The 24,841-nt window shown below is 44.5% G+C and overlaps 2 protein-coding genes across 2 annotated transcripts in view; one reads left to right on the forward strand and one right to left on the reverse strand.

The window, feature by feature from the left end:
- Positions 1-11,745, reverse strand: part of DDX42 (DEAD-box helicase 42) — a 28,616-nt gene extending 16,871 nt beyond the window's left edge. The window contains exons 1-8 of the mRNA XM_015408518.1: positions 11,621-11,745; positions 9,083-9,180; positions 8,409-8,638; positions 7,369-7,519; positions 4,743-4,804; positions 4,241-4,277; positions 973-1,122; positions 377-481 (exon numbers count right to left, since the gene is read on the reverse strand). Coding sequence (XP_015264004.1) covers positions 377-481; positions 973-1,122; positions 4,241-4,277; positions 4,743-4,804; positions 7,369-7,519; positions 8,409-8,638; positions 9,083-9,085 — 738 coding nt within the window. The 5' untranslated portion in view covers positions 9,086-9,180; positions 11,621-11,745. The remainder of the gene's footprint in view (positions 1-376; positions 482-972; positions 1,123-4,240; positions 4,278-4,742; positions 4,805-7,368; positions 7,520-8,408; positions 8,639-9,082; positions 9,181-11,620) is intronic.
- Positions 11,746-13,630: 1,885 nt separating this feature from the next.
- Positions 13,631-21,986, forward strand: CCDC47 (coiled-coil domain containing 47; the record flags this gene model as incomplete). Its single annotated transcript, XM_015408504.1, has 3 exons — positions 13,631-13,763; positions 18,765-19,027; positions 21,866-21,986. Coding segments are annotated over exons 2-3 (379 nt in total), but the record flags the coding sequence as incomplete, so codon positions are not given.
- Between the last annotated feature and the right edge of the window lie 2,855 nt (positions 21,987-24,841).

The following is a 24,841-nucleotide window of genomic DNA, read 5'->3' on the forward strand; positions in this document are numbered from 1 at the left end:
ACCCTTTTGAAATGGTCTGCCAGGGGCTGTCTGCTACATACTGCCCTTTAGGAAAGCCTGTGGAACATTATTTTAAAAGATATTGCATTCCATTGACTGGCTGGACTATTTTTGTATAATGGAAGTATCTGGGCCTGAATTAAGGGATTAATATTAATGTTGTCTCTTTGGTTATAGATTAACTGATTTTTGTTTTTTTAAACAATACTGTAACTCAACCAATACTCAAGACATCTAACAAGGATTCCCCCCCCCCAATAAACAAGCACACTGGACAGGAATAATTTAATGCTACATCTTGTGTGTCATATCCACGGTTGCCATTAAGCTGTCTGAACAAGGCTGCTCCCAGAGCAGAGATCCATCTATACCTTACCCGGAGGTTCAGCTTATGGCGAAGCTCCACCACTTGCTGCGGAGTGAGGCTGGTGATTTCCTCATGCTCATCATAGAAGTTCTTCTCAAATGGTGGGTATTCGATCTGCCAGCCAAACAGAGTTAGTCAGATGTGTCACCCTGCAGGTTCAGAATCGCTTGCTGCCTCTACCCGGGTTGTATACAGGAAGAGAGTTTGGCTGTATTCTAATGTATTTAAGCTGTTTAAGGAGTCCTATGTGGACCATATTGAATATGTACGAATGTATTAAATGTTAGTTGTTTATAAACTTTGAAATAGATTGTCTTTAGGACTTTACATGTCCATCTGTAGTTTTTACACAGTGCTACAGCCTCAGTGCTGTGATTTTGTATCAAGCCTCTACTTGAGTGGCAGTCAATGTCATGGAATGTTTGTGAACATTCCTGTTCAGGCAATAGTTATTGGCAAGCGTGTAGCTTCTGGGAGAGAACTAATTGATCAGTTGGGCTTTAAACAGCTGTGAGCGGTCACAATGTAAATCTTCTGTATATATCAGTTTGAGCACCTCGCTTTCTAACCTTAGATGCTCAGTGTGATGGATAAAACTCCCTCACCTCTGAATGGTCAATTGGAGGAAGAGGGTCAATGATTTTTTTGGAGGGAGCAATTGGATTTCCATCACTGTCATACTCCAGGTTGTCCTCCTCTTCTTCTGGGACCACACCAGCATTGGGGTTTTCTGCCATGTAACGGAAGTAAGCCTCCTGCAGCAAAACACAGCAATATAACTGCATACAAGAAGTTTTTGCTTAACTGCTAGATACATTGCTTATTTTTAACACTTACCTACTTACAGAGAAGAAACCGGTTACCTATGACTTTCAACTTTAATAGTGCTCTTTCAGTAATACCAGTGCAATGATTTAGGAGACCTGAATTAAAGGTTTGTACACTGGATGCTATATCTGGCCCAAATAGCAAATTGGAAATTTCAGGGCATCCCAAATGTTGAAGCAGTATCTCAAAAAGAAAAGTTTTCACCAATGCTGAGATGACACTACCTTGCTGTTCTGAGAAGTGTTGAGGCTGAAGCCTGCTCAGATGTTACACCACTGCCCTGGAAACCCTTTCTACCAACCCCCAACCAGGGCTCTTTCTGTAGCAGGTACTCATTTGCATATTAAGCGACACACCCCTAATGTAGCCAATCCTCCAAGAGCTTACAGTAGCTCCTGTAAGAAGAGCTCTGTAAGCTCTTGGAGGATTGGCTACATTAGGGGTGTGTGGCCTAATATGCAAAGGAGTTCCTGCTACAAAAAGAGCCCTGCGAAATATCAGTGAAATGATCAATGGAGATACCCTACACATGCCCCAATGTATTCCCTTTACTTTACATTAAGCCTCATCTGGCCTTAATGCAAGTTTGTAAACAGCTCTTTGGTCAGCTGGCAACTTAATTACTTCTAGGTTAGCTTCTCTGAAACCGGAAGAGCTGGCACTTCTTTCAGATAGTCAATGGGCCACAAATTACTAATGCAGATATGCGTGGGCATGCAGAGCAATAATTTCTGTGATCCAATTTGCTGCACCCACCTTTTTTTCTCCTAAGAGCTATCATTTGTCCCCAGTCATAATTCCTATATCCTTAGACTACAAAGCAAATTGTACCAAAGGGTTTCTTTTCCCCTCTTCTAAACCTAATGGAGAATGTGATTAAGGAACCAGATACTCTTCACAAGGAAATACTTCTTTACAGAGAGTGAATCAAATGTGGAATCTGCTGCCAGAGGATGTAGTGATGGCTACAGGAATAAACAGCTGTAAAAGGGGATTAGATAGATTAATGGAGAATAGTTCTATCAGTGGCTACTAGCCATGGTGACTGAGGGGAACCTCCACATTCAGAGGCACTAAGCCTCTAAATCCCAGAGCTGGGAGGCAACATCAGTATCAGGCCTTCATGCCCTGTTGTTGACCCTCCAAAGGAACTGATTAGCCACTGTGTGAGACAGGATGCTGGACTAGACGGACCACTGGTCTGATCCAACAAGGGTCTTCTTATGTTCTTATGAAATCTATGTGCAAGCAACATCCAAGAACCAATGGTAAGAAGTGCCAAAGTTGAGTGTTCCAACTGCATCTCAGTTCTAATATGATTTGGGCTCGGGAAGAATTCTGTGAAACTCAAAATCTCATATATTCCTATGCCACCTTATATTGCTCCAATGAAATGTATCACTCTAGTTGCTTTGCCTCAAGTCCAGGAAAGAGTTATTCGGGAAGGACACAAGCTTCCATAAACAATTCCATAAATCAACACTGATGGGAAACTATGGGCCTTTGAACAAACTTGGAGTTTTCCTCTGAAATTCTGGAAGGTTCTGTTCTACTACCTACTTAAGGAGATGGAAATATCTACTTTAGGTAACAGGAACATTCAAACAACTCTCTGAATTATGTGCTCCTTCAAAGATTTTTAGAGACCATGTTAATGTATTACTGTAAAAAGGGAATATTCCATATTCTTAAACTTGAAGGGGAAAAAATAATGAGTACTTTCCCTTCTAGTCAGAATTTAATTTTAGACTTTCAATGAGGAGGAACTGTCTCTTGCCTAACAGATTCTAAAAAATAAGGCAACTTTGTTGATTTCCCCTCCAATATGTAAACTGATTTAAATGCCAGATAACAGAAGCAATTTTTTAAACTGACATTCTTCTTTGTGCAACATCAGACTACTGCAACTCTTTAACAATCCAACAAGGTTTTGAAAAAGAGAGCATGAGATAGAGGTTTGTGTGTATTAAGCTGGCAGACAACATGTTTTCCACAATGCACTTAATTTCCTGCAAAGCTGATAGGGAAAAGGAGTGGGCAACAACAAAGACAAAGGAGGATGGGAAGGTACAATCAACTCTACCCACCAATGAATTCAGGTTTTCAATCTGCAGAGAATTTTGCAGTGCTGTAAATTTAAGTGAGCTTCTTCTTCAGTCCTTATTCCTCAGCTACGCCTCATGGACATTCACTACATTAAACAGCACTTGCAATCCTCCAAGATAGCATTAATGTCTATCAAGGGAACAGGGTGGTGTGTTCGAGTTCCTTACTGTCAAGATCCCCAAACGGCAGATTTCCATTCAGGCTCAAAACATGTTCCACTTTAACCATATCACTCTAGGTGGGCTAAAACAGTACAGCAGAAGGTTCTGACAGCTGAAGCACACTTTAAATTAAAATCAAATCAAAGAATCTATTGTTAGAATTGGTATGAGCAACAATAATCTGTCCTCAGTGACCTTCATCCTGAGCTGTCATTGTTCTGAGCGTGCCAGCAGAACTGGGGCTCACGCAAAGATACAATGGGCAACCTCCACTGAAATCTGTGGATCATTCTGCTATGTCTTTGACTCAGAAGTGACTGAATGCTCCCACTGCACTTGATACAAAGGATGGACAAACTCATTTCCCTTCTGACCCGAAGGGGCTGATCAGGAAGAGCCAAGGCATGAGCAGTGGTTCACGCAAAATGGGAACTACTAGGGTAGAGTTTCTGGAATTTGAGTTACAAGTATTCCTTTATGTAAATGTAAATAAAGCTATTGGTCACTGGTGTTAAATAACAGGAATTGGAAAATAATTAACAATGGTCCCGTTGATGTGGAGATAAAGCACAAGCTCAAAGGTTTTTCAGCTATTATTTACATGATCCAATGCATTTAGATGGGACACACACACATACAATATCCCCCTAGCAAACAATACAACTGGGCACCATTTCAAGTGATTCCAATCTATTTCAAAGAATGTTAAGGAATTTGTGTTTGCAGGTTATTTGGAGATTGTTTCATAATAGATAGAAAGATTGCGTGGAAAACTCACTTGGTCATCTTCCTCTTCAATATCATCGCGTATACCCCTGGAAAAACAAGCAGAGAAACAAAACTTCCCTGCAAATGTTCCACATACCCATCTCCATACATTCAACCTGACCAGTATCAATATGACTCCACATCAACAACAATCAGCAGCAACAAAGACACGACTACATGAATTCCAACCCACCAGGGCTTGCCAAATTATGAAGGGCCATCTCGAATGAATTTGTTTCACGTCTACCACATACGAGAGATGAGCTGTCTGCAGAATCTTAAGCGGATCGGGGCCCTCTTGCTGCAAGGCACAGTCATTCATATACCACCCTCCCACAAATCAACCCTCAGAATTCAGATCACAGCCTTTAAGGAGGTTCAAAAAGGCCTAAAGATCTTGGCTTGGCAAAAAACCTTGAAATGTTATCCCTAAGGAAACAATATAGAATAATTCCATGCACTTGTCCATCTCCTGGATTTTGATTTGGTTGCAATGTATGAAAAAAACTTACTTTGTATTTTTCCTTTCTTTGTCTTTATCTTCCAGCCTCTTCATGTCTCTAGCAGCCTGATCCTAAGGGGGACCAAAAGAAACACATCTCAGGACCCAAAATGTCTTCTTACACTGAAATTCACAGAGCTACATGCAAAAGAATGCAGCAGCAGAAAGAGTTGATGACCCAGTTGCCAGGAGATGACTTCTGTGGTCAACAAGACTATTGGTTAAGAAATCATCTGGATTAAGCCCGCTTCCAGACCAAGATCAGTTAAGGAGAAATTTTTGTTGGCAACCGCACTCGCAACATGGGACAAGATCAAGCATCTCCTCCCTCAGGGGATTTCGCAGTTGTCCACATTTACAGGCCAAGATTGGTTCCAGCCAGGCCTAATCCCTCACGCATTTAAAGAGTGGAAGGCAGCAGGATATGGCCGTCTCCAAGACTTAAGGGACAAAGATACGTTCTGAGATAAGCAATTTTTTGATCAGAAACTAGGGAAACAGACCCCTTGGTTTGAGTATCTGCAGTTAAAAAACCTCATTGATCACCTCACGGAATTGGGTATATTTAGGAGAGAGCTAACAACCTTGGAAAAAATCATTAAGCAATACCCTAATTCTCCGAAGGGCACGGTATCTAAGATATACCATACGATTATCTTGGGGGAGAATGTTCCAAAATTCAACTTTCAACACCGGTGGGAAGAAGAGCTGCTGGTACAATGGGATGAAGCAGACTGGGACACTGTTTGGTCCTCCCCGGCCAATATCTCCAACATTTTTAATGTTCGACTTCAATTTTTCAAAACGTACTCTCGCTGGTACATAACTCCACACCAGTTACATAAAATAAACAGGAACAATGACCCGCATTGCTGGAGAGGCTGTGGGCAGGTTGGTACCTACCTACATTGTTGGTGGGAGTGCCCGAAAATCGGCAAATTTTGGGAGGAGGTCAGAAAACAGATTTATGATATAACCTTGCACAATCTTAACTTCAAACCTGAGATTTTCTTATTAAATCACTGGGACACCGAGATAGATAGTAGAAACAGGGAAATAATCTCACTACTACTAGCTTCAGCTCGCCTAACAATAGCGTCTTTATGGAAAGCTTCTTCGCAGCCGACTCTAACGGTGTGGTATGAAAAAGTATGGGATCAATTTGTAATGGCCAAAATCACAGACAGGATGCATAGGGCCCAAACTTCTCATACATTTAACTCTAAATTCGATTCGATCTGGTTTCCAATATTCTCATACCTTACCATGCATGATATCCTACCAGCAAATTCACAGTATCACAAGTGGCTCACACTATGACACTTTATTATGATAGAATGTTGAGAAGGGATGGTGTTCAATTCCCTTACCCCCTTGAGTCAGTGAATCAATATATTTATGTAATGTAGAAGGTCTATCGGTTGAGGTGTTGTGATGTGCACTATTTCTCTATCGACTTATTTATTCTGCTTTTAGATGTTATTACGCTGTACTTTAATACTGTTATATCTTGTTGTACAATTTAATTTGAAATAAAACAAAACCCCAAAAACCACTATTGGTTCCTTGCACTTCTAGCCTAGTCCTACCATACTACTTGAAGCATTCTGCAGTGCATGCACATCCATATATACAAAAAATCTGCAGTGGGATTTGTAGACTGAGCCTTCTCCCTGACTATTGAAAATGGTGGATAAGACTTTGCTCCTTCCCTCCTAAGGGGAGTAAATGGTTAAAATGAGCTGAAGCAAGGAGCTGTAACTTTTAAGAACAATAGCGAAATTATGGGCCTTGCTGAGAAGCAGAAGCAGGAGTAACAAACTTAGAGATAAAATGGAAGGGGGGGTTGTAAAGAATTTAGAAGGCAAGGAATAGCCTTGACATACATAAACACTAATCAATCACGCATGCCTAATTAGCGACTGAATATTACCTAACCCGCCTTGTTTACTTAATGAGCTATTTTAAATGCACATACGATCCATGATGAGGGAGGAGAAGTCTTGTATGTTATATTGTGTATGATGTAGGCAGAGCTGAAAGAGTGTAAGCTTTGAATCCAGTAAAGGAGGAGGAGCAGGGATTTCCAGTCGGGACACAGGTGATAAATTGATTGTTTTTGGAATGTGGAGTTGAGTTCGTTTGCACTCCCTTTATGGCACCATGAAGCAATAAAAAGATATTACTGGCTGACTGTTCTTAACTGAGTGGTTTTGTGTTGCTATCTGGATGGGCCAGAGAGTCAAATACACACAAACCTATTTTTGTTTCCCACAGTCCCGAGTTTAATTATGTGCCTAGGGCCTTTCTGTGGTGGTGCCTCAACTGTTCAACTCCCTAGTGAGGGAATACATGTACAATAAAGACTTTTGTAGCCCAACTAGCCTTCAGGTTGTGTTTCTGACAGTTTTGCCACGGACTTTCATTTTGTTTAATGGTAACATCCAGATTTTATGGTTTTACTGAATAATTGTAACCTGAGTGTCCTAGGATTAGAGACAGACTTTTTTTAAAAAATGTTTAAAATAGGGTAGAAATATTTAGGGCTAATCTCTTCAGGGCTACTGACTTAAAAAATTTCTAGTGAATCATGAAATCATCCAGTCACTGCAGCTCAAAATGAAATGGTAGTTCACCTCGACTTCAGCCATGAACGCCTCCAAGGGGTCATCCTCACTGTCCGAGTCCGGTGTTTTGGAATGAAATTGCTGCCGAGTGGGAGAGTTCTCGGCAGGAATGTACGGCAAGTCAACATTATTAGAATCTTCCTCTTCATCCTCAAAATACCTGCAAATTGAGACGTACAAAGAACCAAGTCAGCACATACCGAGCTTACTAAAAGAAAAAGCGTGCCATATCTCTCTCAAACACACACTTTAAACTCATGCTGGCGAAATAAAGTGTAAATCTAAAAGTTCTAACAAGACACTCCAGAAATCACTAGTCAGTAAGTGTGGCAGGCAGAAGGATTTCTAGTTTGATGTGAAGGGCTCACTTCCTTCAACTGTCAGGAGAGTTGGGGCAAGGAAATCCTCTGCTGGAGCTGAGAAGTGAAAAACCTTGGACCCCATCAGCCACACAACCTAAGAACTGCACAAAAAACTGACCAAGAAACAAAGAACACTAGCTTAACTTGCAAAAGCGAGCAAATCTGATAAACTAGGGCTGCGGTCACATGGAGCATTAGCCATGCTACGGAGACGGATGATAGGCGGATTTTCCGGGCGCGATCACACCGCAACATCTGGGAAGCTCAGAGCTCCCATGGCGAACCCGAGGCTTCCCGCTGAAGATGCGGAGTTAAAAACTAGTCCCTCCGAGGGACTAGTTTCCGGAAACCGCGGGGCAAGGGCTGGTGTCTGATCGCGTTTCCGGTGGTAGTCCGTGGCATCCGGCGCTCGCTCATGTCCCGTCGCAAACAGGTTCCCCCCCCCAAGTCTCCACAGGATGCGCACAAGCACCCAACAGCGCATGTGCACGAAGAGGAAAGCGAAAGTTCCGTTGCTCCGCAGAATCGCGCAGCGCCGCTTCTTTGCTGCGCTGCAGGATCATCGTGTGATTGCCACCTTGCCCCTACCCACGGGACCTGTGATCCGGGCCAAACTGTCATGCTTCCCCCCTGCATTTTACGGCCCGTGTGACCAGGACCACAGAATGAAAAAGATGAGCAGCTTACGCATTCTCCTCATCAAAGTTTGCCCGTTTGGATCCAATCTTGTAAAAAGAAGGCAGCTGAGGTGGTGGTGTTTTCCCGAATCCAGCTGCAGAACCAGTGGCTCCAAAAGCACTATGAGACTGTTGAGGGAGTTTTGGCTCTTCCTTCTTTCCAGCTGATATTGAGAAGCCACCGAAACCAAAACCCCTTTTGGTACCAGGGCCACCTTTGTTCCAGTTCATGGCGTCAGCCTAATACGGATGAAAAAGTGTGCTAGCTGTAAAACCGCTTCCCCATTTCAGAGCTAGTTGAAAGCATCCAAGTAAACAACAAAACTTCACAGATAACCACCACGGAACTAAGATACGCGAGTCTGATCTAGAAAAATTAATAGAACATCTTCTCAAAAAAAACCACCAATCTCATTAGAAATGTAAATTAAGGTGAGTGAAAGGACCTACTGTATACAAAGATCTAAAAAGTGGAAAAAATGATAATTTGCATGAAATTATTGTGAAAAGTCAGTTAACCATATAACAAAAAGATCTTAATCTGATAATTTACAATTCATACTAACACTGTTAAGGGCTTACTATCAGAGTCCTTTACTCCAGTTCATAGTTAACTTTCTTGTCTACTCTCACATCTAGGATTTTCAAAGCTCTGCAGAGTGTGTACTCTACTTTCTAGCGTACCATATTTTCAGTGGAGGGTTTGATAGTGTTGATTGTGGAAATAGTTCGTGTGCTGAGATTGTAATTACAAAGTTCTCCCAAGATGAACGGAAAACAGTCTGAAGGAGAGAAGAAAGTATCCTGTGTCTTGCGGGGTATGAAAACAAGGAACAGCAGCTCTACCGGAAGGCAGAAGGGGATGAAGACAAGCAGCAAGACACCTTGATGTGTAAATAAACATGAGATGATTACAAAGTGATTTTACCTTGTGCATACTGCGTTACTTACAAATGGCGCTTATTCATTTGTCTTCAAACTTTAAACAAAAGTCACCATTATTTGCAATCAAGTAGTAATTATGCATACTGCGTTTGTATCCCACCCTCTTACCACAGAGATCAGAACAGAACACAATGTGACTTTTTGAAGGCTACTCAGGTCCACTGGCTAGAGAACCTTTTTAAAAAAATTATGTCTGAGGTTTTCTTTAGCCACTAGTTTGACTTGCTTGTTTGAACCACTCAAAATTGTTACAGAATGCATCCCTATTACACTAGCATTTTGTAGTTTGGACTCCATAGACTGATCTCTAGGTGGGGGTTAAGCAGAAATGTATGTAGTTTAGATGGCTTCTTGGTGCCTTCCAGCGCTAGAATCCTATGAACATCATTCTCTGTAAAACTATCACCATTTTACAAATGCAGCCAGTGCAATTCAACAAAGAAAAACAACCCCCTGACAGACCTGTGTTCAGTTCCCACCTCCACCACAGAAGTCAAGGCACATCCTCAGACTAACTTGCTCACACAGCCATCCTCAGCCGTTCACCGGTAATCAGTCATTCATCTTGGTCATAACAGAAACACCAGAACAAATGAGATGGAAGTGCAGGTGACGGGATGGAAGCCATGACCACCTTTCCTATTCAAGCAGACTTTAGTCTACACCATCTACAAAGAGATGACTTACAGCATATTTCGAGACAAACAGATTAGTTTACATAGCATTATTCCAATCTAAACCTACTGAACACTGTGAACTTTGACTGGAGTAACTAAATCTGCATAGGACTGCGACCCCCCCCCCCAGCAAGGCAATTGTGTTGCAGCAAAATTAAACAGAAATCCAGTGGCACCTTAAAGGCTTTTTAAAAAGCCCAGCAAGTGCTGTTCTAAAGACAGTTTTCACTTGGGTCGGATGCTTGAAGCCCACCTTCACTGAGTGAGCTTTGTGTGCGCGTAAAGTCCAGTCAAGTCACAGCCAGTTTATGGCGACCCCCTAGGCAAGAGATTAACAGATTTGGTTTGCCACTGCCTGCCCCTTCTGGACTTCCTTGGTGGCCTCCCATCCAAGCACTAACCAGGGCTGATCCTACTTAGCTTCCAAGATGACAGCAGGCCAGGCTGGGCCATACAGGTCAGGGCTTCAGTGCACAGACACATTTATAAAGTATCCTACCGTGTTTCCCCGAAAATAAGACACTGTCTTATATTTATTTTTTCTCAAGAAGACACACTAGGGCTTATACCACAAATGCATAGAAATCCTGCTAGGGCTTATTTTTGGGGTAGGTCTTATTTTCGGGGAAACAGGGTACATCCGGCACAAGGACAGGTGAGGGAGAATTATTGTGAGGGGTGGCGAAGCGAGCCTCACTCCCACAAAAGTCTCGTGCCCTGCATAAGGGTGCCATCCTATACATATTAACTTAGGGGAACAAGATCAAGATGGGTAGCCCTGTTAGTCTGTAGCATTAGAAAAGAGCAAGAGTCCAATATAGGGTTGCCAGGTCCTGCCTGGCCACTGGTGGGGGGTGGGGTGGGGTATTAAGGTTGCCAGATCCAGGCTGGGAAACTTCTGTTGATTTGGGGGTGGAGTTTGGAGAGGACAAGGACCTCAGTGGGGTACAATGCCATAGAGTCCACCCTTGAAGACATCCATTTTCTCCAAGGGAAGCGATTTCTGTAATATGGAGATGAGCTATAATTCCAGGGGATCCCCAGGTCCCACCTGCAGGCTGGCATCCCTGGTCCAGTAGCATCCTAAAGACTAACAAAACGTGTGGCAGGGATGAGCTTTCGTGAGTCACTCCGAAGAAGTCAGCATTGACTTACGAAAGCTCATCCCCTACCACATATTTTGTTAGTCTTCAGGTGCCACTGGACTCTTGCTCTTACCTCTGCCAAGCTCAACAGGGCTCACTCCCGAGTAAGAACGCAGAAGGATGCGGCAGCTGCGTAGCTGTTCGTCCTTTAAGGCGCCCCACGGCTCCTGTTTTGCCTTGGCTGCGAAAGGCGGAGGGGGGGGGGGCCGCACCTCTGCAAATACGTCGCCCCCCCCCCATCTACCAGTCCTGCACGGGGGAGCCACAGAGTATCGCCGATAGCACAGTCAAGCTCCCCCACAGAGAGGACCTCCCCAGGCGAAGGAAGAACTAATCAAAGGAGGCGCCGAGGCCCCCTCTAGGCCGCAGCCCCGCCCCCTCCTCCGCCCTCAGCCACCCAGAGGGGCAACGACGCGGCCTCTCCCCTTCGGCCCCTCGCTTCCTTCTCCACTTACCCACCGCCTCCTCAGACCTAAACGGGGTTGTGGGGCTTTTTTTCACCCGCCCCGCTCCCCACACAGACGGTTACTACGGAGAAGAAACGGGAGACGGCGCCGAAGCAATGGCGTTCGACGGTGCAGTGACGTCACCGCGCATGTCGGGGGCAACAAAATGGCTCCCCGAGCGTCGCAACATAGAGACGGGACGGCTAGAAGGACCGCGCGCCCTTTCTGGACTTCTGTTTGATCATAGACGTTCGAAGTTGGGGGAACCTCTTATCATCCCCCCCGGGGAGGGGGAACTTCTACACTTAAATAGAACAGGATTGCAACCTGCCATTAGTAAAATGTGTTCTATCGTGTATTTTAGAGCTCACCTCACCAAGTGCGTGGAAGTATAGATCCATTACGTTGGTGCATTTATTTTAATAGCAGAAAGGCGGGGGCAGGAGGGAGGCTGTTCCAAAGAAAAGCTGGTTAAAACGAGATTTATAGTTTCAGGACGGGGACGGGGGGGATTTCACTGTGCCCTGAGTTGCGGTTTGTAGGAGAGGCTTGTTGTTGGAAATGGAAAGAAGTCACCGACAGAAAGTTACAATTGGAGTCCTGCAGGGGCATTTGAAGTACAATCCTATGCAGAACAAAGTTTGAGTCCAGCGGCATCTTTAAGACCCAACAAAGTTTCGGTTGCACGCACGCTTCTTTAGATACAATGAAACAGAATTTACCAGTCCATACATATAAGGCACAGCAAACAGTAAATTAACATACAGCATAATGGTGATGTCAGGTCAGATAAAACATGCTGACACAGAAGTAAAACATAAAAGAGATCAGCAGCGCAATCCTGAACAGAGTTAGACCCTTCAAAACGCACTGAAGTCAACATAGAAAAAAACTTGTAAGCAGTGCCACACTGGCCCAGGCGAAATCCAGAAAAAGGAACCAAATCATGTACCCTGTAATACAGGAGTCCCCAATGTGGCACCCACCAAATGTTTTTAGAAAATGAGTAGGTTCAGATAGGACTTTTGCCCAGTGAGGCTTTTGACTGACTATTGAAGATTCGATTGGACGTGCAGAGTTTTTTTTTAAAGGTTGCTTTGGCAGCAGCTGCCACCAATGTTCCCTCTAAGCTGAGTTAATATGAGCTAGCTCACAGTTTTTTAGCCTCTGGCTCACACATTTTTGTCTAAATTCAGGAAGGATGGCTCTAGAGCAAATTAATTTATGCAGTAGCCAAATCACCTGCTCACAACTTTAATGCCAGAAGCTCACAAAGTAGAATTTTGGTTCATGGGACTCCACAGCTTAGAAGGAACATTGGCTGCTACCACAACACAAGCATCTACACCGTGTTACTTAAATTAAGCCGTGGCTTAATTTAAAATGTACCCAAATGTACCCGCAGGCTGAAAAAGGTTGGGGAGCCCTGCTGTAATACCTTTTACTGAGGCCCACCCAAGGGACACAAAACTTTGCATAAGGTATTCAGCAGAACCCCTCACCGAGCAGATATGACATAAATTTTAAAAATGAAGAAGGAAAAACAGCCCCCCCCCCATTTTTGTAACACCCACCCTCACCAAGGGTTCTACAGAACTTGAAAGCCTGCACAATGTTTCGTTGTCGTTTGGGTTAGCCTCAACATTAGAAGATTTGTGTTGCTTTCTTTGAAGTTAGCGTGTCACTCTTGTTTAGGGATTGCACCGCGATACAAATCTTATTGCATTGCTTATTAGATGTCCTGTCCTGGGGGTTATATTGATTTACTCTACGTAATCCACCTTGAGTCACAGTGAGAAGGGCGAACTATCAATAACATACATAAATAAATGGAGATGGAAGAAACTCGGCCTGGTAATCCCAGCCACTCTCTCGCTAGCTCGGAAGGAAAAAGTATATCCTCTTCTAGACAAACCCACTAAAAGTAGCAGGCGAAAAGCAACGGGGCGGGGTTACTCCTCTCCACTCCACTCTCTCGCCCCTCCCTCACCTTTCCCTCGGCCTTCAGGCTCTGGGCGCCTGCGCGGACTTACGCAATCCACTTACTTTACGAGGAAGAAGGCCTTGGAGAAAGGCAAAAGCGAGCGCAAATCCAGCAGGGAAGCGAGGTGGGCCTTTGGAGGGGACGGCGTTATCGTATCATTGGGCTCAGGTAAGGGTTTTTTTGAGCGGTTCGCGGGGGGTTTGCGTGCTTGTGGGAGGTTTACGTTGGAGGAAACAGACCAGCTCGTCCGTTCTCTCTTCCAACCGAAGCCTGTACGCAATTGAAGCAGGTCCCCCCTCAGTCTTCTATGCTTTCCCCAACTTGATCTGGTTACTGGGGAGGGAGAACGAATGGCGACCCACCAAGTCCCAGTTCCTTCTTTCTCCCAGGCCCGAGGATGTATCTTTTGGGGTGTGGGTGGGTTGTATGTATGTAAAAAGAGTCACGGAGATGCATATTTGTTAGTCCCAAACTTGTGGCTAAAGGGAACGAATGCGTTTAGGGTTACCAGGTCGCCCCTGGCCACCGGCTGGGGATGGGAGGGGTAGGGTAGGGGGGCCAGATCCAGGTTGGGAAACTCCTGGAGATTTGGAGATAGAACCTGGGGAGGACAGGAACCTCATTGGGATAGAATGCCATAGAGTCAGTCCACCCTCCAGAGCATCCGTTTTCTCCAGGGGAATATGTTTTTGTAGTCTGGAGATAAACCGTAATTCCAGGGGATCACCAGGTCCCACCTGGAGGCTGGCATCCTTATTGCTTTCCTTTCGCACCTCCTTGTGAAGGCGTGGGCCGTTCCTGTGCACTTCACAGTGCAATCCTAAAGTGAATTGCCCCCTTCTCAGTCCATTGAGGTTAATAGGTTTAGAAGGGTGTGATTCTGCTTAGCTCCCTCCTTCCTGTGTTTAATTTGTTTTGAAGGAATGAAATTTTAGTCTTTCAAGGTTGTGCTATCCCATTATGGATCATTGGGGGGGGGATTTTTGATGTCAGAATAGAGGAATTCCAATTCCTGTGCCCTTTGATCAGACCTCTAGGAGTCCATTGCAATAATATGGCATGTGGGATTCTTGTAGTCTTGGCTTATGTTAGAAAATGCCAGCCCACTCAATCTCTTGTGTGCTTGGGAATTTGATGCTGACTGATGATGACTTCCACCCCTGCTATAACTGAGGCTGTGTGTTCAAGGTCACTTTCAGTGTTCTCTTAAACAGAGTTACACCCTTCTGTTTCCATGGAAGTCAGTGAGTTAAGAGGGGTGTAATGGTGTTCAGGATGGTATTTTTATATTCAGACTTGGGATTTTAAAAAGGGTAGAACTCAAAACAATTGTTCCTGGTGTATAGGGGTAGATTGGGAGTCTGACCTCTGTCTGAATACAGAGCCTGGTGGGATGCTGGTTATGCTATTGAAAGAGAACAGCAGTGTACATTTGAGCATGTGTTGTGTATAGCGTTGCTGGGGAAAAGCAGAGTAGGGTAGGGCAGGTAGGGTTAGTATTTAGGGTAGGTAGGGTTAGTATTCTTCACAGGGATTAGGGTTGCCCATATAATTTAAGTGGGTAGCTGTAATTCTTGGTTTTTGTTTCTCCCCCCCAAGGGTGAAGTAACCATGAGTTCGGCTACTCTTCAGCTTCTTAAATTTGGGTTTAAAGTCTTTACTGCTCTGAACCTAAACATAGCATGAGAACCATGTTTTCAGATTTCCTTTACTGACTGAAAAAAATCAGGAAGACGAGTCTGAAGTGGGCCGCTCACTTGTTCCCTCAGTATCAAAGTTTGGGAATTGATCTCAGGTATTCCACTTCCAAATCCCGATGTTTGCAAAACTGGACTTTAGGTGGTGGCTGCTAGAATCACTGATGGGCAAAAGCAGTGTTACTCAAAAGCAACATTACTCTTTTATTGCACTGGTATTTATTTGGGCTTACGTCTTGCTGTACCTGTGGGTTTAAATATAATGCCATTTCTGCTCTCCTCTTCCACAAAGGTGGTCTTCATTGTATCTGCTGTTCTAATATTGATGTATTGATGCCAGAACTGGGGGAGGGGAGTTTGTGAGCTACAGTACATAAATGTGTCATACCTGTTTTGTATCCCTGATCGAGCAAAAAACTTCCTTGGTAGATATGTTACTGGCTAACCTTCATAGGGAGCTGTGGTGGCTCAAGTGGTTAAGACGCTGAACTGCAGGCTGTGGAAGGTCCGTAGTTCAGCAGTTCAAGACCCGAGTTGCCGCATGACGGAGTGAGCTCCCGTCTCTAGTTCCAGCTCCTGCCAACCTAGCAGTTCGAAAGCAAGAAATTGCAAGTAGATAAACAGGGACCACTTCGGTGGCTGCTCTCCTCTTCCACAAAGGTGGTCTTAATTGTATCTGCTGTTCTAATATTGATGCCAGAACTGGGGGAGGGGCGTTTGTGAGCTACAGTACATAAATGTGTCATACCTGTTTTGTATCCCTGATCGAGCAAAAAACTTCCTTGGTAGACATGTTACTGGCTAACCTTCATAGGGTAGTTGTGAGGCAAATATGGAAATTGGGCATTGGCCATATTGTATGGACAGAGAGTCGCTATTTTCAACCTTGCAGTAGTACACCTCTTTCTCTTTCAGGTACCCTAGTGTATTTTCTAAGCCTGCCTGTTCTTGTGTGTAAAAACACAGCTGATAGGTGGGACAGAGATAACTAGTCTGGTTGCTGCTTCCAATTTTAGACTGCGTAACCTAAATGGCATACCTTTTTAGGAGCTGCTCCTTGTGGCTGCGAGCTAGGGAAAGGTTTGATGTCATAAGCAGCAAGTATTGACAATACACATAATTATTCCAACTGACAATAAGGTAACAGCGAGCAAAGTCAACCCATAACACAACTTTAAGCGCAAAAGGAGGCTGATGCAGGTGCTGTTGTAATTTCAAGATTTGTAGCTGGAACACTTTCTTATTGACTAGGGTAATAAAATTACTGTCTGGTATTGCAGCAGCAGATGGAAAGAACTTCTTAGAGCTATTTAATAACAGTGGCTGTGAAAAGTGCTGTGTAGGAGAGTGGTAATCAGTGAAATTTGGTATAACCTATCCTGTGTTGTGATTGGTAGGCATGGCTTTCAAGAGGGGAATCGTACCACACTAACTTCTTAAGAATTCTTCCGACTGTGTCAGCAAACGTGTAGATAGGACTCGCAAGGTTCCCTCTAAGCTGTGGAGTCTTGTGAGCAAAAATTCTACTTTGTGAGCTACTGGCATTAAAGTTGTGAGCAAGCAGTTTGTCTACTGCATAAATTAGTTTGCTCTGGAGCCCTCCTTCGTGAGCTAAGACAAAAATGCGTGAGCCGGAGGCTAAAAAACTGTGAGCTAGCTCACACTAACTCAGCTTAGAGGGAACATTGGATAGGAGTGTTCTGAAGCATATTATATATACTTGAAGATTCTAATTTTTTTTAACCTGTTGCCAAAGAGTTCTAAATAAACGTTACTCTTTGGCGAGAGATTAGCTAGGCTAGCTCCCAGAAAAGAATCATCACCGTGGCTGTGAAAAAGGCAAGTTCTGTGATAGGGATTATTGGGAAGTGAACTGAAAATCTGCAGGACTCACACAGTGTGGCTGTTTTTGCAAGACTGTGAGCATTCTGGTTGCTGTTCTCAGAAAGTGTGTCCTAAAGCTGGAAAAAGGGCAGAGAGGGGTAGTCAAAATAATCAAAGGGGCTTGCCCTGACCTGGATAGCCCAGCAGGGCCGACCCTGAAAAGTATTTGGATGGGAGACCTGTAAAGAATACCATGGTCAGGAGGCCAGAGGCAGGCTATCAAGCCACTTCTCTGAATGTCCTACTTGCCCCAGTAGGAGTCACCAGAGGTTGCCATGACTTCCAGTAGGAGTCACCAGAGGTTGTCATGACTTCCAGACACATATACCCAAAATGCAAAAATAACTCCCCGCCCCAAATCAAGGGGGCTTAAGCTGCTTCTTTACAAACATTTGGAGTACTTTGGGGGGAAAAGAACGGAAGAAAGCAAGGTGAGTGAGGTAAGAAAGGTTTATAAAACTATTGAATGGCTTGGAAGGTAAACACAGACTTTTTCCTCCCTGTTCCGTATCAGTAGAATTCAAGGTTGCCAGTTGAAACTGACTGGCAGTAAATTCAAGCTGGACAAAAAGACAGGTCTCTCAGTGGTTTTTTAGGTGCTTCTGTGCCGGCCATCTGCTTCTCAGCACTTCACACTGGAGATGCCCAGCATGAAAGGAATAGCCGCTTACAAAGTCTCATGGGCCACCTAAGTCAGGGGTGTCAAACTTAAGGCCCGGGGGCCGGAACTGGCCCGCCCAGAGCTCTTATGTGGCCCGCGAGCAACTATTACAAGGGACGGAACAGGAGACTGCTTGAGGGGGGAATGGGAGGAGCCACTCCGATTGTAGCTTCAGCATGTTGGAACAGTCTTGTCTGCAGCGGTCAAGCTGCATGGGAGCGTCTGCCCAGTGCTGCACTACTAGCTCTCCAGTCTGCCCATATGGGTTTTCCTTTGCACACACACACCCAGCCTGTGGGGCCTTGCAGTGAGGATACAGCCACTCAGAGCTTACCAGCTGCTGTCCTCTATACAGTTTATGTCTCCGGTACCTGGCATTACGTTTTATAACACACATGACCCAGCCTGACAAAGTGACATTTATGTCAGATCCGGCTCTCATGACAAATGAGTTTGACACCTCTGACCTAAGTCGTCATCAGCACCTTCGGAAACAAGGAGATGAACTAGAGGACCTGATTGGCTTAATTCATTAGGGCTCCTCTTAACATTCTTGCACCATTTAGTGTCTAAAAAGCAGTCGGCCTACATAAATGATGTAGGAGTTTGGGATGGAACAGCTTTCCCATGTTGCCTAAATGAAACTGCACGTGTGGCTTTGAAATTTCACAAGTCGCCATCCCCACATCATATTCTGAGTGAGAACAGTGTAGAAACATTGCAATGTCTCTGTCAGCTTTTATTTCTGAAAGTAATATGCAGAGTGTATGCAACCTCAGCCTGCAGATTGTGGTATGTATTGTCTATTATGTGTTCTTACAAGAGGAGAGCGAGTTGCCAATCTTTGCAGTGTTGCCATAGGGAGAAAATAAAATTCTGCTCTTGAGGTCTAAAGATGTTGGTGTGTGTTTGCTTTCCCCCCCCCAGCAAGGATGAGAACTGCAGGCTTCTTCCTGGCTGCTCTCTTAATCCCGTGGGGTATTTCTCTGGCAAAATTTGATGAATTTGACGATGGCGACGACATTGTGGAATATGACGATAACGACTTTGCCGAATTTGAAGATGTGATTGAAGATACTGTGACGGAATCTCCCCAGCGGATCGTCACGACGGAAGATGACGAGGAGGAGGCCACCATTGAGCTCGAAGGTCAAGATGAAAGTCTTGACTTTGAGGATGCAGATGCACAGGTGATGTCGGATGAAGGATCTTAGCTGTTTTGGTCACCCAGAGCAAGGGAAAAATGCTGATAGAAGAGCTATGGGGGTTGGCTAGCCTTCTACACAGCTGAATCCAATTTAAGTTTAGATTTTGTATAATATGTAGAGTATGTATAGAATACAGCTTTGCTCCAGAGAGCTGCAGGGTTTTGCACATACACTCATGCACCTATAAGTACCCTGGCGAGTATACTTGGGGTTCTGCATGCACTCCCTCTTTCCTTAATCTGGTCTTAGTACAGCGGGCTTTACCGCAGCTTGATGCACCCAATCTACAACTTCTGTCTGTACATGGATTGCTTCCACCGAGTTAGAGTGCAACATACACTGTTCATCAGGCACATTCTAGCTCCTAGCTATATTCTTGGCACCCTAGTTCTATTGAGTTCTCACCTTTGTTAATTTGATATATCTTCTACTGTACCTAAGCTCATATGTGTAAAATAAGCTACCGTCTTCTTAGTTGGTGTCATTCCCCATGTGTTGTATAACTTGGCCCAAGCTTTCATAAACAAGTTAGTCTTGAAGGTGTTACAAAGCTCTCTTTGGAATCACTACACGCCATCTTCAGAGTAACACAAATCAGTAGGATAACTGAGCTTTAAAAAGCGTACACACATTTTTGGAAGATGGGAGCACTGAACAATAGGTTTCTCTGGAGATCTGATGTAAGTGGGCAGACAATAAAAACTGAGTTCGCACCTAACTTTTCAAACCATAAGAGCTCTCAGATTCTGAAGGAGTACTTCACTTCTGTGTTGTTTGTGCAAGCAACTTCATTGTGGGATGACTTATTGCTTTGCTTTGCTTTGTGTCTGTTGAGAAGAGAAGTTGTGGGTTATATCTCGTACTGAGTGCGGGCGTGTGGAAGTGGTGGTCTATTCAGTACCTTCACTTCTGTGTTGTTTGTACAAGCAACTTCATTGTGGGATGACTTATTGCTTTGCTTTGCTTTGTGTCTGTTGAGAAGAAAAGTGGGTTATATCTCGTACTGAGTGAGGGCATGTGGAAGTGGTTGTCTATTCTTGCTAGGAGAATAGATGTGGCTGAACTTTACTCCAGAGCCATTCACACTATCAAGTGTTGCAATCACTGCTGACTACTGCTTGCTTTTTTAAAAGTAGCAATTGAACACTAAATATCAAGCCATTCTAGATGATCCAGCGAGTAGTCCAAAGACAAGCATTGCTCCTGTCTTGCTAAAATGCAGTCGGTGTCAGTCTCCTTGGTGCCAGGATGCAAGACTGCCTTGGAGGCCCACTGAGCTCCATGAAGAAAGTGTAGGGTGGAAGTGCAACAATCATTTCACAGTCCAGAGAGACTGTTTAGGGCAGGGGCAAGCGACCCCCGGGATGTATGCCAGCAGCAGCACACCAGACTGTTTTCCTTGGCACTCAAGGCACTGGCAGCACCGTTGGGGCCAGCAGTGCAGGAGAAGGCAACAGGCATAGCTTATGGTCATTATCCCTGATTTGCACAAGGCGAATCCCTGAGATGCTGGCAGTGCTGCTGGGGCTTGGTTAGGTCCCCCTGTGTCTCCAAGAAGAAGAAGAAGAAAAGATTGGATTTATACCCCGCCCTTCACTACCCAACGGTGTCTCAGAGCAGCTTACAAACACCTTTCCCTTCCCCTCCCCACAACAGACACCTTGTGAGGTAGGCGGGGCTCAGAGAACTCTTGATAGAAACTGCTCTTTTTCAAGGACAACCTTTCAAAGTACGACCTTTGTCTCTTACCTCAGTGTGTTTGCTGGCTCTCCAACAGGTAGATGTTGCTTCCCCCACCCCAACACTTGGGCCAAAAAGGTTGCCTACCCCTGATTTAGGAGGATACCAAGTGATGGTGATATAAAACTAAGTAGTGCAGTAGCTGAAAAGAATCAGTGGAGATCCGAAACGTCTCTGATTCAAGCCTCATTGTAACCATGAACTGACTAGGTGGCCTTAGGCAAGTCCACTTTCTGTGTGTCTCAGGCTTCTTGCCTGCAATATAATACTGGCGTTCATTACAGGGCTGTTGTAAGGGTTACTGTGAGATCATGGATTGGGTCCAAATGTTCTGTTCCATTAGCCGTGGTGCCTTCCTCTGGAGGACAACTCCATCATTAGCAGAATGGAACATTTGGTCCTAACCCATTGTGTCTGTAATGTTTGTTGTAGTGGTTAGGAGCGTGGACTCTAATTTGGGAGAACTGGGTTTGATCCCCCACTCCTCCACATGCAGCTGCTGGTGTGGCCTTGGGTCAGTTACAAGTTGTTTCAGAGCAGTTCTCTCAAGAGCTCTCTCAGCCCCACCTACCTCTCAGGGTGTGTATTGTGGGGAGGGGAAGGGAAAGGAGACTCTAAGATGCTCTGAGACTCCTTCAGGTAGTGAAAGGCGGGGTATAAATCCAATCTCTTCTTTTTCTCTCTTCTAATGATTTGAACCCCGGAAGAACTATAAAAGTGCTGAGTTACTATTAATCCAATCTGCAAAGTGCCAGAGTAGATGAGCTCCATGCTCGTAGAAGCTTGTATTAGTGAAATATCTGACACTTTCCATGTCTTGTACTTTTTCCTTGTAGGAAGAGTTTGGTGTAGTGGTTAAGAGCGGCAGATGCTAATCTGGAGAACTGGGTTCAATTTTGTACTCCTCCACTTGAAGCCAGCTGGGTGACCTTGGGTCAGTCACAGTTCTCTCAGCCCCCCCAAAACAAAACTAGCTTGCCACACAAAAAAAAGCTAGAGTTTCAGGCTGCCAGACAATCTTTGGATCTCATGGCTATACTACACCCACTGCCATATGATAATTATTATTATTCCTTGTAGGAAGGTGATACAGAGAGTGAACCATACGATGATGAGGAGTTCGAAGGTTATGAAGAGAAACCCGATGCTTCTCCTGGCAAAAGTGAAGACCTTATAAAAATCATTAATGTAAGTGCCCGTGGTGAGGGGTCTATATTTAACTTTTAATTGTAATAGGTCAGTGTGTGTGTGTGTGTGAAGTGCCATCAACTTGCAGCTGACTTATGGTGACCTTATAGGGTTAAACAAGTATAAAGCCAACAGTCGTGATAGTCTGACCCACAATCAATCAGTCATAAAACTTATAAAGAATGCTGTTTATGTATTGCAATCTAAAGCACTATAACATGATACACAACGTCGTCTCCGGATTACATAACAACGTTTCAAAAAAATGAATCTTCTTCAGGAGATATTATAGTGGTGCCAAAGCTCTCAGTTTCATAAATGTTAGACAACAAGTCTTAAGAATATTAAATTCAGATAGGACGCTGATCTCAATTAACATTTAGGCTCAAAATATGCTGCTATGTTTCTACTGGAGCCCGGGCGTCTCTCCTTATAGGGTTTCCAAGGCAAGAGATGAATGGAGGTAGTTTGCCGTTGCCTTCCTCTGCATAGCAATCCTGGCCGTCTTAGTGGTCTCCCATCCAATTATTGACCAGGGCTGACCAGAGATCTGCCAAGATCGGGCCATCTGGGTCAAAACAACGCTAACCTAAATCAGTATGAACATAAATCATTTTGCATAGGATCCTTCCAGTCGAATACTTTGCCTTTAGCCAAGGCCCTCCTCAGCAAGCCCTCATAGCCCAGCATGTTGCACCAAACCGTGAAAAGAGGATGAACGATTCCCCAAGAAAAGAAGGGGGCTTCTCCTTCCTTAAACGCATTTCTTCCAACAAACATGGATTTATTAGCAAAGAATTAAAAACCATGTAAGGGCCCAATTACACCTCCTATAAAAATACCAAAATCACACACACAAGGGCCAGTAGACTTGACCTGAAGGACATCGAGGTGTGACCATTCATGCAGCCTTCAAATCAGGAGTTTAAGTGGAAAGATGAAACTGTAGTGAGTGGACTCGTTGCAGTGCTACTTCAAAGTGTGACCCACTTCCCCCCAAAATACCAAAATCACACACACAAGGGCCAGTAGACTTGACCTGAAGGACATCGAGGTGTGACCATTCATGCAGCCTTCAAATCAGGAGTTTAAGTGGAAAGATGAAACTGTAGTGAGTGGACTCGTTGCAGTGCTACTTCAAAGTGTGACCCACTTCCCCCCAGATAATGCTGTGCCGGGAAGGAACACCGAAACAGCTTTTCCGCCCAGGGCACCGCTCATATTTATTTCTCTTATGCATGAGCTGGGTGCGGTGTAGTGGTTAGAGTGCTGGACTAGGATCTGGGAGACCCAAGTCTGAATCCCCACTCTGCTGTGGCAGCTTGCCAAGTGCAAGGTGATGCACATTAGAGCCAAAAATCCTAAATATAAATACACATTGATGGGGTCTGAACTGGCAGAGACTGATCAAGAGAGAGATCTTGGAGTTGTAGTAGATAACTCACTGAAAATGTCGAGACAGTGTGTGACTGCAATAAAGAAGGCCAATGCTATGCTGGGGATTATTAGGAAGGGTATTGAAAACAGATCGGCCAACATCATAATGCCCCTATATAAATCAATGGTGAGACCTCATGTGGAATACTGTGTGCAGTTCTGGTCACCACACCTTAAAAAGGATATTATAGCTTTGGAAAAAGTGCAGAAAAGGGCAACTCGAATGATAAAACGGTTGGGACACTTTCCCTATGAGGAAAGGTTAAAGTGCTTAGGGCTCTTTAGCTTGGAGAAACGACGACTGAGGGGTGACATGATTGAGGTTTACAAGATTATGCATGGGAAAGAGCAGGTAGGGAAAAGAGGTACTTTTCTCCCTTTCTCACAATACAAGAACTCGTGGGCACTCCATGAAATTGCTGAGCGGTCGGGTGAGAACGGATAAAAGGAAGTACTTCTTCACCCAAAGAGTGATTAACACATGGAATTCACTGCCACAGGAAGTGGTGGCGGCTACAAACATGGACGGCTTCAAAAGGGAATTAGATAAGCATATGGAGCAGAGGTCCATCAGTGGCTATTAGCCACAAGGTATAGATAGGGGCTCTGGGGCAAGTGATGCTCTGTATTCTTGGTGCTTGGGGGGGGGGCAACAGTGAGAGGGTTTCTAGTGTCCTGGTCCCACTGTTGGACCTCCTGATGGTACCTGGTAATTTTGGCCACTGTGTGACACAGAGTGTTGGACTGGATGGGCCTTTGGCCTGATCCAACATTGGCGTCTCTTATGTTCTTATGACCTTGGGCCTGTCACTCTCTCTCAGCCTCATCTACCTTACAGCTACCTTACAGGATATAACGGAGGAGATGAGAACAATGTGAGCAGCTGTGGTTCCCGTTAAAGAGAAAGGCAAGGCATAAATGAAGTAAATAAAATTGTACACTGTTATCCACAGTGCATATTTTGGGCCAGCGTGGCACAGTGTCTGGAGTGATTAAAACGTGAAATTCACTGCCAGGGGATGTAGTGATGGCCACAGGAATAAACAGCTTTAAAAAGGGATTAGGTAGATTTGTGGAGGATAAGTCTGTCAGTGGCTGATAGCCGTGGTGACCGAAGGAAACTTCCATGTTCAGAGGCACTAATCCTCTGTATCCCAGAGCCAGGAGGCAACAGCAGGGGAGATGGTCTCGGCCTCTGTGTCCTGTTGGTGGCCTTCCAGAGGAACTGGTTGGTTGCTGTGTGAGACAGGATGCTGGACTAGGTGGACCCTCACTGGTCTGATCCAGCAGGGCTCTTCTTATGTCTTCGTGTTCTTAATATAGGACAGAGCAGACTTTGACTCTAATCTTAGCTATAAAATTTGTCAGGTGACCTGGGACAAATAAAAATAAACCAACTTTAATTATCGATTAAAATGAGATTAGATTAAA

The sequence above is a fragment of the Gekko japonicus genome, unplaced genomic scaffold (genome assembly GCF_001447785.1).
Source record: "Gekko japonicus isolate JY-2015 unplaced genomic scaffold, Gekko_japonicus_V1.1 scaffold1039, whole genome shotgun sequence".
In the NCBI taxonomy this organism is placed as follows: domain Eukaryota; kingdom Metazoa; phylum Chordata; class Lepidosauria; order Squamata; family Gekkonidae; genus Gekko; species Gekko japonicus.